This window comes from Scomber scombrus, chromosome 10, assembly GCF_963691925.1.
Source record: "Scomber scombrus chromosome 10, fScoSco1.1, whole genome shotgun sequence".
Taxonomy (NCBI): Eukaryota; Metazoa; Chordata; class Actinopteri; order Scombriformes; family Scombridae; genus Scomber; species Scomber scombrus.
In genome coordinates this window covers 5,480,260-5,495,261 of record NC_084979.1, presented here as the reverse complement: position 1 = coordinate 5,495,261, position 15,002 = coordinate 5,480,260, and the positions used below count along the sequence as shown (strand labels likewise).

General features: G+C 38.5%; 1 protein-coding gene across 1 annotated transcript; it reads left to right on the top strand.

Moving 5' to 3' along the window:
- The first annotated feature begins 587 nt into the window (after window positions 1-587).
- Window positions 588-15,001, top strand: fam50a (family with sequence similarity 50 member A). The gene is made up of 13 exons (XM_062426894.1): window positions 588-832; window positions 1,655-1,739; window positions 2,043-2,142; window positions 5,911-6,032; window positions 7,939-8,015; window positions 8,527-8,593; window positions 8,731-8,792; window positions 8,894-8,970; window positions 9,549-9,603; window positions 11,564-11,612; window positions 11,726-11,796; window positions 12,475-12,585; window positions 14,506-15,001. The coding sequence occupies exons 1-13, from the start codon at window positions 722-724 to the stop codon at window positions 14,512-14,514; spliced, it is 996 nt and encodes a 331-aa protein (XP_062282878.1). The 5' UTR covers window positions 588-721; the 3' UTR covers window positions 14,515-15,001.
- The last annotated feature ends 1 nt before the right edge of the window (window position 15,002 follows it).

Here is a 15,002-nt window from a genome sequence, read left to right as displayed (position 1 = left end):
ACACTCATAACAATGACTTAACATTGAATGCAGCTCTAACACCTAAATGGCCATAGCTATTTTTTTACATATGCATTTTGGCAATTTAAATATTGAAAATATCCAAATGTTCTTACTCTTGATTGACTTGTGAATATATTCTTGACAATTTACATATTTAGGTTTTCAGATTAGGTTTTTAGATTAAGAAAAGAAAAGAAAACAATTACTAACAAAAGAGAAATGTGCAAAAGGAGCCAATAAAACCCATAAAGGCTTGTCGAAGTGACCCTCCTATGATGAGACATAACACACTACTTTAGAGTAAATAAATGTAGACAAATACATATAAAAGCTAAACAAAAACATTAAAAAAAAAACTAGTTACAAGTATAAGGAAAAAGTAAGAAAATGTACCGATGCATAGAATATGATAATGAGAGAGGTTATGATGCTGTATTATTTAATTGATCCAGAAAGAAGCTGCATAAAACTTGTTTAATCGTTGGTGGGCGGGTTCATAATTACGAGGTTTCATGAAGCACCTGAAGGCAACATTATATAGTTTCGCCATTACCCAGCATGCACTTCACCGTCGCCATATTTCTTGTTGTGGTGCACCGGGAGGAGTAGCTTCACACTTCTGAACATTTTGGCGTTTATTTGAAGTATTTCTCTTCTTTTTCTGTCGCTACTGTTTTCAGAGTTCTTCTAAGAGAGCTTGAAACACAAAGAAGACAACATGGCGCAGTACAAAGGAGCTGCGAGCGAGGCTGGAAGAGCCATGCAGCTGATGAAGAAACGAGAGAAAGAAAGAGAGCAGCTGGAACAACTGAAACAGAAGATAGCAGAGGTTAACTTCTTACCACAGATTATAACGTGTTATTGCGTGTGTGTGATATTTCCAAGAGATGATTTAGACCTCTCTCTTTTGCCAGAAGTGACTCATAGTTGAGTGTCAGTAAACACAACGTGAGCAGACACGTTCACTGACTTCATGTCAACAGTAAAGTCAGTCAGAGTTCACACAACTAAAGTTACATTTTTACAACATTTTATTCATACAAAGTATCACTCATAACATGTGTGACACTAATGCAATAACAAAACAATTAGGCATCATAATGTTGTAAAAAATAACATGACTTCACTTCAGTTTGTTGATACAGTCAACATGGTAACAGGATAAAGTCAGGGTTAAAGTAATGATGATAATAATAAATAGCTAGAAAAATAATTTCAACAGAAAAGTCAGACAATAAAATCAAATCAGTGCACTGAAACAGTAAACTACACTGGGAATTTTATAATTATAAATAACTATAACTAACTAAAAAATACATACATTTCATTTGAATTAGGAAAAAGGATCAAATATACATTAAGTGCTGCCTATATATAGCATATAGCATATAATAGCAACACATATTGGACAACATATACACTGATGCCGATATCTGCACGTATATGTCTCTGATATATCTGTATCTCTGTGATAGACCAATATCAGCCGAAAGTATTGGCTAACCGATCAATATCGATCGATATCAGTTGGGCTCTAATGCCAGTTGTATGTGCTAATTTCTTTTTGGTTATACTTTTACTTTACTAAAGGATCAGAATACTTCTTCCACCTCTGCTTCTGTGCTGTAACATTATCTCCGTTTTCTTACAGGACAACATGGTCAAGTCCAACATTGATAAGAAATTCTCTGCTCACTATGATGCAGTGGAGGCAGAGCTCAAGTCCAGCACAGTCGGTAAGTATGTTTGTTGTTGCGACTCTCCTGTAAGCTGAGCTGGAAATGCTGGACCCAAAAAGTTCAGTATATGACAAGGTTGTCTCAGAAAGAGTGAAGCATTACAGCTGCACTCACAGCTTAAGTAATGACACTTTGCAAAACTGCACCCCCAGGAAAGCAATATATAGATGAAACCAATTATTTTAACAACGGCATGTGAATTTAATTAATCATATACTGTATTTGATAACAGTTTTGAGACTATATATCCCCATGAGTCTTGTTGTGAGGCCTGATTCATGTCTTTTATGTCTCTATCAGGTCTGGTGACACTGAACGATATGAAGGCCAAGCAGGAGGCGCTGGTGAAGGAGAGAGAGAAGCAGCTCGCCAAGAAGGAGCAGTCCAAGGAACTCATGCTGTGAGTTTGCTCACATTCACATTCCGCTCACATTCAAACTGTAGTTTCAGTAGTTTTTACTGTTTGGTTTAAACCAATTCAGTTCGGTGAGGCGTGAAGACCAGCGAGGCTTTCAGACCTCTAATCTGGCTGATGGCCTTTTCATTTCTCATCATGCTCCTTCTCATTTTGCTTTCAGCCTACAGCTGCTGCATGAAAACACATTTACTGTTCTGGTGCATATAAATTAATTCATGTTACATTTCTGGGAGCAGAGACACACAATTGACTCCCTGAAATTTTGACTCGACACACAAAATAAAAAAATACATGGCTCCAGCTAGCAGTTATTTTTTTTATTAATTATTCTGTAGATTCTTTTCTAAATAATTGATTAGTTGTTTGGTCTACAAAATGTCACAGAATGGTGAAACATGTTGATCACTGGTTCACAAAGCTGAAGGTGACGTCCTCAAATGTTTAGCTTGTCTCAAAGTTTTACTGTCATAGAGGGCTAAAAAAAGAGCAGATATAAGAGTCTTATTAAGTCAGAGAATTTTGACTTTAAAAAAAATCGATTATCAAAATAGGTGGCATATAATTTAATAATTGACAACTTGACTGATCGTTGCAGCTCTAAGAAAATACACACCCAAGTCTTACACATGATCTCTCTTTCTCGCCATTGAGTTAAAAAAATGATGGCCAAAAGTATGTGCACACGTGCATCCATATACTTGCCTGGAGCACTTTATCATGGTGTGTGTTTGGCTTATTTAAAGTAAATCTCTATGCTGCAGCACTCAGTGATATGTTAATATGATAGTTTACGTCAAACTTCGTGGCAGCAGTTTCCTGAAGGGCTTTTCCTGTTTCAACATGACAGGCCTCATCGCCCAACATCTGTGCCTGATATCATTGGTGCTCCTGCAGCCAGATGTCAACATCTGGTGGAAAGCCTGTTAAATGCTGCTATAACAGCACATTAATGCCCGTTACTTTGAATGATATGTTGAGCTATCATGCATGGGTGTAACAGCGCGTGTCTACATGCTTTCAGCCATGTAGAGTACAAATAAATCATATATCATATACAGTACTGTGCAAAGGTCTTTCACTTTTTAATTTCAGTGTTTACTTTCTTAAAAGGGGGTTCAATATAAACTGACACTGATGTAGTGAGACAGAATAGAAACAGTTTCTATCATAGTTCAGTGTTTTGCAAAGATTTAGTTTGAGGTCTATTAGAGGACGTTACGCACAAAAAAGTGCCTGAGGTCATTCAGGAACTGGGTAGTTATATAGTTTTCAAGCAGATAATTGTCTTATTATTAGCTTGAGTTTGAGTTAAGAGTATATCCACATAATTTAGAAATAATTAGTCCCCAAATATACACCCATACCTGAACTTACATACACACATTTATACATATATATACATATACACATACATTCAAATATATATCAATTCAGCAATAAAACAGCAAAACAAGTAGATGGATTCAACTTTTAAAAAAACAATATATAATAGGAAAAAAATAAACAATAATAATAATGATAATTATTATAAGCAGCTTTTTATGTATATTTGATCCTTTTTTAGTCTTTCAAATTTAATGTTTTTTTGTTCTATGTGTTTTTTTATTTATAGTTATAATCATAACATTTCCTGGGAAGTTTTCATTTTTTACAATAAAGTGTATTGTTTAAATATAAAATATCACACCTCCATTATATATCTTTGTCACAAGTGTTTGTTAACCACATTTGAGGGATCATTGCAAAAAATGTGTGTTGAGATAAATATATATATTCTGTAGGATTATCGGCAGATATATCGATATCAGAACTTTTTTACTCCCTAATATTGGTATCGGCAATCTGTCCCAAAGATCCAGTATCAGTCGCACCCTACTATCAAGACATCTATATAAATAGCTCTGCTTCTAGTAAAGAACTAATTATGTGAATGAAGAAATTTGATGTGCTCCAAGAATTGTCTTTGATGTAGAGCGGCAACGATTAGTCGATTAGCAGATCAGCATTTTTCAAGCTAAAATAACAAAATATTTGCTGCTTCTCAGACAGGAGGATTTACTGCATGTTTTTACCATATATGATAGTAAATATAATGTTTAATGAATAGAGAACAAGCAGTTTAAGGACATCACACTGTCAATTTGTGATGGGGAGCCTTTCACTTCTTTTTGATTTAAAAAAAAAATAATCATTGGTTGCAGCCCTACTTTGCATCTTCATCTCACTGTTCCCAATGTGGTTTAGACTTTGTAATAATTGTAACCTCACAGGCCACACAGCTCTTGATTTGTGACACGTGGCTTCCAAATTCAAGACAAGTACGAGCACAGAATACAAGCTGACCTCTGTTTCACTCACAATTTTTTAATTTTAAGAGATATAATCAGCAGTGAGTGGCATGAAAAATCTAAAGAAAACAAAAAAACCCAAATAAAAGCAAATGACTTGGACGTTGATAATGAGCCTAATAAGGCTAATAAATCCCTCCATTCTTCTGCTGTACCTCCGGCCAAATGACCTGATTCCTCAGCTGTTGTTCTTTGCTTATGTGAAAGAGCTGTTGCCAGGCTCCTCACAACAAAATAAAACCAAAATCACACCTGTCACACCTTTCATTGACAGTGCCAGGGTGAGTGCAGCAGCGTATCTGCAGTCATGCCAACATGCACCCTGTTTCTGTTTCTGCTGAATGACAGGAGCTGAGCAGGCATAGGCTTGTTTAACACTCCTGGGAAAAACTTAAGCTGTTGCTGGAAGTGGAAGTGCTGCTGGTGGGCCAGTAGGTGGCCGTCTTCCCAATACCAGACTCACTGTGGTCATGTTACTTATGGCAAAGAGTAGGGGGTTCCCTGGTGGCCTGACTCTCTCCTCATTCCCACCTGATCATCCCCCCTGTGTATTTTTGCAATTGGCTCAATGATTCCCTCCCCACTACCCCCTCAAACGTGTGTGTGTGTGTGTGTGTGTGTGTGTGTGTGTGTGTGTGTGTGTGTGTGTGTGTGTGTGTGTGTGTGTGTGTGTGTGTGTGTGTGTGTGTGTGTGTGTGTGTGTGTGTGTGTGTGTGTGTGTGTGTGTGTGTGTGTGTGTGGTGAAGTGTACTGATGCCAAATGGCTGTCATGCATTACCCAGCTAAATAAATGGCTATATCAATGTAATCCATGATAATTATTGTCATCATCAAGCTGTCAAGAGGAGAACCAGAATCAGGTTTTTTCTGGGTACAAGTTCAGCTATTGTTCAAGAGACTCTTTAAGGACAGTGGGCTTGTGTGATTCGGTGATGGGCCAGTTAGTCAGTAAATCAGTAGAAGAAAAAGCAAAAGAAAACACAGGAGGTGAAGAGAGACAGTGGTAACAAACAGTTAACCGGTTTAACGAGCAGCTAATTTGCTTTTGGTGAACCAAATAACACACACACACACACACACACACACACACACACACACACACACACACACACACACACACACACACCCACACACACACACACACACACACACACACACACACACACACACACACACACACACACACACACACACACTTACCTTCCTGCCAATAAACATGCACCCAACACCTGAAGCACTTAGTCTCACTCTCATCTACAGCTACCACTGATTTCCTTTTAGTGTGTGCTGTGTGTTGAAATCAGAAAGAAAGCGTGAATACATTGTGCAGTGATAGTATGTGGTGTGTGTGTGTGTGTTTCGGTTGATAATAATGGCAATTTTATTTCTCTCTCGTTTGCAGCAAGCTCGAGAAGCAGAAAGAGAAGAAGAGGAAGGAAGAACAGAAGAGGAAAATAGCCAGTTTATCGTTTAACCCCGAAGACGAAGACGAAGAGGAAGAGGAAGAAGAAGAAGATGATGATTGTGAGTATATTTATTCATTCCGTTTATTTCAAAGAGACCAGGCAAGTTAGTTCTCATGCAGTGCAAACAGATTATATTGCTAGTCTCCAACTCTTGTCCTTATTCAGGCTTTTAGCAACAGAAAGAAAGTAAGAAAACAAAGTAAACAGGTTACAATCAATCAATAAATCAATCAATCAATCTTTATTTGTATAGCACCAAAATCACAACAAAGTCACCTCAAGGCACTTTACACATAGAGCAGGATCTAAACCGTACTCTTCAGGTTTTCATTTTAAAGAGACCCAACATTCCCACATGAGCAGCACTTAGCGACAATGGCAAGAAAAAACTCCCTTTTAACAGGAAGAAACCTCAGGCAGAACCAGGCTCAAAGTGGGAGAACATCTGCCTCGACCGGTTGGGGTAGATAGGAGAGAGAAGAAGAATAGGAGAGGAGAGAGAAGCACATTGAAAATCAACATTGAAGTTAGAAGCTCTGGGACAGGAAACCGTCATCCCGTCGTCTACAGGCCCAGATTACCTGTGAGACGAGAAAGCACAGACAACTCCGGGGAAGAAGTTTAGGTTATTGAATGCATTAATAGTATATGAATGTTAATGGATATAGATGGATAGAGAGAGAGAGAGAGAGGATAGAGGAGCTCAGTGCATCATGGGAGTGGGAGTCCCCCGGCAGTCTAAGCCTATAGCAGCATAAACTAGGAGCTGGTCCAGGACAAGCCTGGCCGGCCCTAAGTATAAGCTTTACCAAAAAGGAAAGTTTTAAGCCTACTCTTAAAATTAGAGAGGGTGTCTGCCCTCCGGACTGAATCTGGGAGATGGTTCCACAGGAGAGGAGCCTGATAACTGAAGGCTCTGCCTCCCATTCTACTTTTAGAGATACTAGGAACCACAAGTAGGCCTGCATACTGGGAGCGCAGTGTTCTGGTAGGTTCATAAGGTACTATACGCTCTTTAAGATATGATGGAGCCTGACCATTAAGAGGTTTGAAGGTAAGGAGAAGGATTTTAAATTCATTTCTAAATTTTACGGGGAGCCAAAATGGGAGTAATATCATCTCTCTTTGTAGTTTTTGTCAGAACGCGTGCAGCTGCATTCTGGACCAGCTGGAGAGTCTTTAGAGACTTGTTAGGACAGCCTGATAATAATGAATTAGAATAATCCAGCCTAGAAGTACCAAAATGCGTGGACTAGTTTTTCAGCATTATTTATTCCAACCCTAACCCTAAAAATACATACAGCTCTAATTTAGCTTCAGGTAGCCTTTAATACTTGTATTAAAAACCATAATATCTTGATTAAGCACTGACTAAAAGAGACCAACAGTGCTGACAAACACTTTCAGATGTATGCAGTCTCTCATTTTTCAGTTCAGATAACCAAGATAATTCCGTCCTAAATCAGTCTGGCTCAGTCTAAACCAGAGCTTCATCACTAATTAAAATAAACAGATTAAAAAACATCAAATCTTGAAACAGGATCTTGCAGGGATTAAAAATGACGGAGAGGCTGTTGTTGCAGCATAAAAGCTCCTTCCCAAATAAAATGTGTTTCAATTTGGAAAGTTTGGTGATTTGTTGCGTAAGTTTTAGAATCAGTTGCTTTTTGAGTTTTCTTTCTTTTTTTTCCACATTCACCCTCTTTGTTGCCCATTTATTGTAGTCATTCTAAGCAGTGATAATGCGCCTGTCATACTGTTTGTCACAATGATTGTCAACCGTAAGAGGCTATTCATGTCACATTGGTTAAGCAAGTAGTGTCCTCCATTCCTCACTGTGTACGTCCTGAGTGGAGACTGCAGAAGTGAGCGGCGCCGCTTATATGGAATTAAAGGTAAATAACTCTGGCAGGTATTTTACAGCTCATTAATAATAAGATAAAATGTTTGAATTTGTCTGACAGATTTTACTTCAAAGAAGAAGAAACTGGGGAAAAATCCAGATGTGGACACAAGTTTCCTCCCCGATCGAGACAGAGAGGTGAGCTCAGACGCAGTCACGGCATCATTTCTCTACTTTGTGCCAGAAGAAGATTAATTAGAACATCTGTTACTACTTTTAGAGTGTTACATTTTTTTTTTTTTTGCAAGACGTGCAGTGTGCTTATTATAATTACATTTTAGGGTTGCCTTCTGGCTGCTATTTGAGTTTCAGAAGCCAACACCTTTATTTACATTCTAGGTTTTAACTGTGCAACAGGTGGATTTAAATTCCTGTTTTACATGGCACGCTGTAGAAAAAAAATTCAAGCCAATGATTACAGTAAGAAGTAACTATTGATGACTAAGTAAAACCAGCTAGACTAACAATTCTCCATGTCGGCTGTATTTCTCCAATCTACATTTCACACCATTGAAACTACCACACATACTGTATTTTCGTTGCCGTAATCATTTGTTTTTCTGTGTGTTGAGTCCGATCTCTAATGTCATATTAACGCAGCACGATGCTCTAATATAAACTGACATTCTCCATTCATCGATGCGTTCAGGAGGAGGAGAATCGTCTCCGAGAGGAACTCAGGCAGGAGTGGGAGCTCAAACAGGAGAAGATTAAGAGTGAGCGTCTTGATTATTTGCACACACACATAAACATACACACACCTTGCTGTTACTGTAACTGAGTCATGCTTTAAGTCATGTGCACACTCACGCTTACTCTCAGTTCAAATACTGATTTATATCTTTGTTTTCAGGCGAGGAGATAGAGATTACTTTCAGTTACTGGGATGGATCCGGACATCGTAAGACTGTCAAGGTAAAGCAATGACTACATGTTCCCCTTGTAGAGGAGTTCAACACAGTGGATACCCTCATCATGTTTCCTTTCATGTCTTTCTGTGTTTATTTCCCCTGCAGATGAAGAAGGGTAATACCATCCAGAACTTCCTGCAGAGGGCCCTGGAAGTCCTGAGGAAGGACTTCAGTGAGCTGAGGTAAGAGAATCTGGCTTTATTCTGATTCTGTCAAAATTACTATCCACAACTTTTCTCTATGGTACAACTGTGGCACAGTACTATTTGATATTACCACTCAAATCAAACTCACACACACACAGGGCCTGACCCATACTGGATTTTATTTTATTAGGGAGTGGAAAATAAAAAGCAATATTGATATATTGGCTGATTATTTTTTATATCCAGAATATATACATAAACACACAGGTTTTTGAAATGAATTAATGCCTTTATTGTCATTGCAGGTTCGAAAATGTGCTGTCTCCATTCACTCTGCTCAAAACACACACTCACATACACACACATAAAATAGAATACCTGTTAAATAAGGTAAAATATGATCATAAAGTGCTGTTAAAAAAAGGGATAGGCTAAAGTGCATGTGCAGTTATTGCACATAAATCCATGGTGATGCAATTAAGATTGTTGTGGTGGTCATATGTGGTTATCAAACATATAAATGACATCAGTGCCCAGAAACAGTAAACTATTTTGGTCATTTTTCCTTCTCGATAATATGCTTAAAACTGATTTCTTCTTCCTTCTGTATACAGGTCCGCTGGAGTAGAACAGTTGATGTACATCAAAGAGGATCTGATAATCCCACATGTGAGTAAGCGAGCGCCTGAATGACACACCCTCAGAAACCTGTAGCTGAACTATCTCCTCAGTTTGTTTTCATTCGCTCCGTTTCACTTCACCTCATTTAACATTTAAGTGTTTGGACAAATTCAACACCTCTGATATGCGTCTGTGTTCACAACACAAAGGACATACGTGCCTTTACAGTTATGGTAGCGGGTCATGTCTGAACAATCCCCATATCCACTTTTACTTGCATGCACAGACAGAAAAATATGCGTCTTGTTTCCACTTCCAACATCAGCGTAATAAACCAGCGCAGTGCCCGTTAAAGACGTGCCTGTTCTGGCTGCTACTTCAACACATAATACAATGAATGCAGTTAATACACCAATAACACAAAATAAACTAATATTCTGTTATAAACAAGTACACTTATAGTAAATAGTCTTTTCTCATTTCAAGTAAACTAAAATAAGGGCTGTGTTTAAAAAATAAAATAATGTGCATCCCAAAATAAAGTGCATGGATCATACTGGGCTATTAGATCGGATCCTATTTTCTGTGCTTTTACCTGTAGTGGCGTTTCACAATCGCCACGGTTACGGAGCATATGAGACAAACTGGTTTTGTGGTCCTGTGGAAGTAACTTCAGTAACTTGATGGGTAACTTCAGTTATTGTGTAATGGGCTTTTGAGCGCTTCCTAAAATGAGGATGACCTATGCTCAACCGTGTACCTGAACGCCTCCTGTGAAAGTGGTCCATTCACTGCTACTGTTGTTACCTCCGATCTAAAGAACTGTGGAGCTTCACAATTTCCACAGTCTCCGATATGAGCCAAACTCAGCATATGAGACGAAGTGCCTGAACACACACACACACACACACACACACACACACACACACACACACACACGACTACAGTCGTTGTGCATTGGGCTCTTAGCACTTCCAAAATGCAGGTGACTTACGCTCAACCATGTACCTGAATAACTCCTGTTCAGTCACTCGCTGCTGATCTGCTAAACGTACATTCTGTCTAGACACGGGTTCAGAGTGTCCACTCTTGTTTAAAGGCACAGTTGTTGTTTTTTTGTCTACTTTCCTTTCATTAGAGCACTTTTCTCTGACTCGTGTCACGTCTCGTCTCTGGTCTCTCCTTCACATTCAGCAGAGCCCTGAAGCTCCACCCTGCTCCTTCACAGAGCACAGTGGCGTAGTTCACTAATATTAAGTTTATTAATATTAAATGTAGTGCGTAAGGCTGAACAATTATGAAAAAATATCTAATCGCGATTATTTTTGACTGATATTGCAATTACGATGTGATTTGCGATATCAAAGGTAATTAAAGATCATTTTTACATCACTTTTCATTTTCATTGAAAAACTGATTAAAATGATTTTTGTTGGGATCTGTACAGAACAAAGATGTTTTCTTGAGCCTTTAACAAAAATTGCGCCTCCTGTGATTATTTCAGTCGGCCATATTGTGATTTCGCTACAATTTCAATTCATTGATCAGCCCCAGTATCTCCATTGTTCGGATTGCACCAAATTTGACACTGCACTCCCAGCCACACACCCGCCTTGGTGTATGGCTGTGTGGAGTCCATAGAACGACCGGTTCAAGAGATACGCAAAGGACATACATACAGTGATTCCTTCCTTTAGTAGAGAGATATATATCATCCCTATCATCATCTCTTTTATACAAGGAAGAGGAAGTCAGTTAAATAAACTTTGAGACACAGTAAAAACTATTTTCCTCTTGTGACAGATGCCAGTAAAAGTGTCTCAGACAATTATTCAGATATAAGACACATGCTGAATTGCTCTTTTAACAGCATGAATTCTTTGATGTGATGTATCACTGTTTTTTTTAATATCCTGGTGTGATTATTTTTATGGTTTTGTTTTTCATTCGTTCAGCAGCTGTGTGAGTTTTTGAAATCCTTAATATTTTATGTCTTTGTTCCAAACAGCACCACAGTTTTTATGACTTCATCGTGACCAAAGCCAGAGGCAAATCTGGTAAGTGAACACCGATAGCTTTCAGATATTCTGAACTGTAAGTAGCTGTTTTTATGTATGTATGTAACATATGGAACAATGTGAGGTTGATTTACCCCCCCCCCCCCCCCCAGGTCCTCTTTTCAGCTTTGACGTCCATGACGACATTCGACTGGTGAACGACGCCACAGTAGAGAAAGACGAGGTCAGGATTAAACTCACTCACAACTCTCGCATTCCCTTATGTGCATTGAAACAGTTATTGCAATAATTACAGCAACCAAAAACTGCTCCATTGAACATCTGGGTACATGAATATTGGTTTAAGATAGACTTGAAAAGGAGCACTTTGGTAGCTGAGTAATTACCATGCATGCCACATTAAGGCAGCGTCCCTGGTTCAGTCAAGGGACCTTTGCTGCAGGTCATTCCCCTCTCTCTCTCCCTGTTTCCTGTTGGCCTCTCTGCCACCTACTATCAAATAGTATTTGATGTTAGTATTCATAAATGGGCCACAAATATATAGTTTAACGTTTTAGAAACACTCAGTTATTCCCAAAAAAATAAATGTTACTTAAACGGAAGATAACAGTGCAGTGGTTTGGGACTATTTTAAGCTGCGGATTAATACACATTTATCGCTTTACTGAGTGTTTCTGGCAGCAGGATGGTGCAATTTGAGTCGAAATAAACAACAATGTATGTGTGTTGATGTTAATGTAGGAACATGGCAACCAGTCAATACGTGTTAATAGAGTCAATTCGTTTAATCGGAAAATAGAATAGAGCAGATTTATTCATATTTCAGAGAAGGGATTTGTGAGAAGAAAATACATTTTAAAGCCATATTAAAGTTAACCCAGTTGTTTTCTCTTTCTTAAAGTCTCACGCAGGTAAAGTGGTGCTGAGGAGCTGGTACGAGAAGAACAAGCACATCTTCCCCGCTAGTCGCTGGGAGCCGTACGACCCCGAGAAGAAATGGGACAAATACACGGTGAGGATTACTGCGCGTTTAAATGACGGAGGTTGACAACAGCCATTAACTGCCAGTCAGAGGCTCAGTCATCAGTTCTGTTGAGTTTTAAGGAATTTAACCTTTCCGAGGAGGCTCTGAACTCAGCGTAACCTCGCCGTCATTGCCTCTCTGTTGACGTGAGAAGCTTTAAAAGCTCGAGGCTCCCCAGATGTACTGTTCATCCTGACTGAGATACCGAGAGGCTACATCACACAAACATGTCGTCATTCGCCATGGAGAAGAGAGGGCGGGGGGCGGGGCTACAATTGAGTAATATAATTTATCTGTTCTATTCATGCCATTGTATCATGACTACACTCATTTCTGATTAAGTCTATTTGACATCTGAAATACTTAAGAACATGCTGGCAGAAAATAAATCAAAACTGAAAGTAGACTGGATATAAACAAGCTTTTTAGAGTTTATTCCATTTTCCCCCAAGAGCGCACTAAAAAACTCAGCCAGCCAAAAATACGAATAACAAATGACTGTAGGATTCAAATCACTTTGTTCCGCTCACACAAACATTAGTAATCACTGACCGTGTAATTGATTTATTTGTAAATTTCGTGCTCACAGTCAGTGGAGATTTGTTGGCTACATCTACCATACACCTCTACAACCAAATGGCAATACGTCAAAACACACTCATCACTATGTAGTATACACAAGCTGGATGAAGGAAGGAATGAAAAGGGAAACAGATGAGATAAAAAGGAGATTGTCAAATAGAGGATGAGAACTCCTCAGATACTCCACTGACAGTCGTGTTCAAGTTTTGTAAAGAGAAGACAATATGGCTCTCTTTTAAAGTATGAAGACTGGATTAGTGCTTGTTTAATATAAATGAATCCACACAGTCACTTCTATATGTGACCTCAAGGGAGATTTAAACTTTAACTTAATTAATTGTTGCCTTTTTCTAGCTGGAACTACCATCCATGAACAGAACATTTGTTGCCCACCCACTCTGTTGTTTTCACTCATTATTATTCAATTATAATATAATTGAATTTCTCAATAGTTTAAATGCATTATCTCATCACTTTCTTCACATTCCACCATGATGAATGTGTCACTGATACAAGCCAAGACCCAGCCGGATGTTAGCCAATAATATCAAGCCCATTTCTGTCTTCTTTATTTACCCCCCAAACTTTATAGTGTTTGTTTCTGTCATATGACATATTCTCACTTTCTTTAACCCTTTACATACTGTTCATATTCTGACTCATAATTAGTCTCTGCACCGATTCACATTCATAATCTTAATCTTATGGAAAAAACACATTCATAATCACTATTTTATTTGTATATTTGCATATATAAAAATGTGTATCAAATGCACACAAAAAAAAAGTATTTTATTTCTGATTTTGTATAATGTGGTTCACAGTAAGGAAAGTACAGCTAAAAGAAATGTGTATTTGATGTTTTTTTACAGCTCTCAAATGTAAAAATGGGTCAAATTTGACCCTTAAAAGTATATAAGGGTTAATGCAGGAGGCAGTGACCTTTTATGATAAATAACACATTCACTTTCAATGATAAACATGTCATGAAAAGTATTGGAAGTATGAACTTTTTATGACTCCCCTTTGGCATACTGAACTGGATGAACAGCTTCGCTCCAGCTTGTTGCCTGTATGACTGTTGTGGAGAACCCTGCCCCAGTGTGGAGCTGCCAGCCTGTTCCTGCAGGGGCACGCTCCCTTCTCTCTAATCACACAAGCCCTCAGTCCATCCAGATGCCTGGCAAACACACACACACACACACACACACACACTTTGTATATCTTAATTATAACCTCAGAATTGCAATCATCGGAGCAGGGACGGATCTGATTATTTATTGGGAGTAATGAAGCATTTAATTTTGATGTGTTTTTGTGTTTCAGATCCGGTGAAAGCGGCCGTCTCCTCCCCTCTCTGGAATCCTCGATGCAAACATTTCTTTCTTTCCATCCTGTTTATACTTATGTTACAACATCAGTGCTTCATTACAGTTTGATATAAACTATTGATTCATGATGAACTTTTGTTTAAATATTAGCCACCCCCTCCCACACCCCCTTCCTCCTCAATTTGCCAGTGTAATATTTCCTGTGAAAAAAACTCCACATTCATATGTATATAGCTCATTAATATGTTGTAGTATATGTGCTGAATAAAAAAGAAACTCACTGGGCTCAAGAAAAAAAGTCTACATTATTTTAGCATCAACGTTTGCATGCATCTAACATACAGGCAGTTTGGGTAAGTACACACGGGCCCCTGATCAGAAAGGGGCCCTCAGGGCTTGCTCCGTTCTCTTGATGTTGATAATTATGATCACTGTCAAAAACCTAGTATGTCCAAAATATAATATGTGAATTAAAATCTTGAGTTACATGGT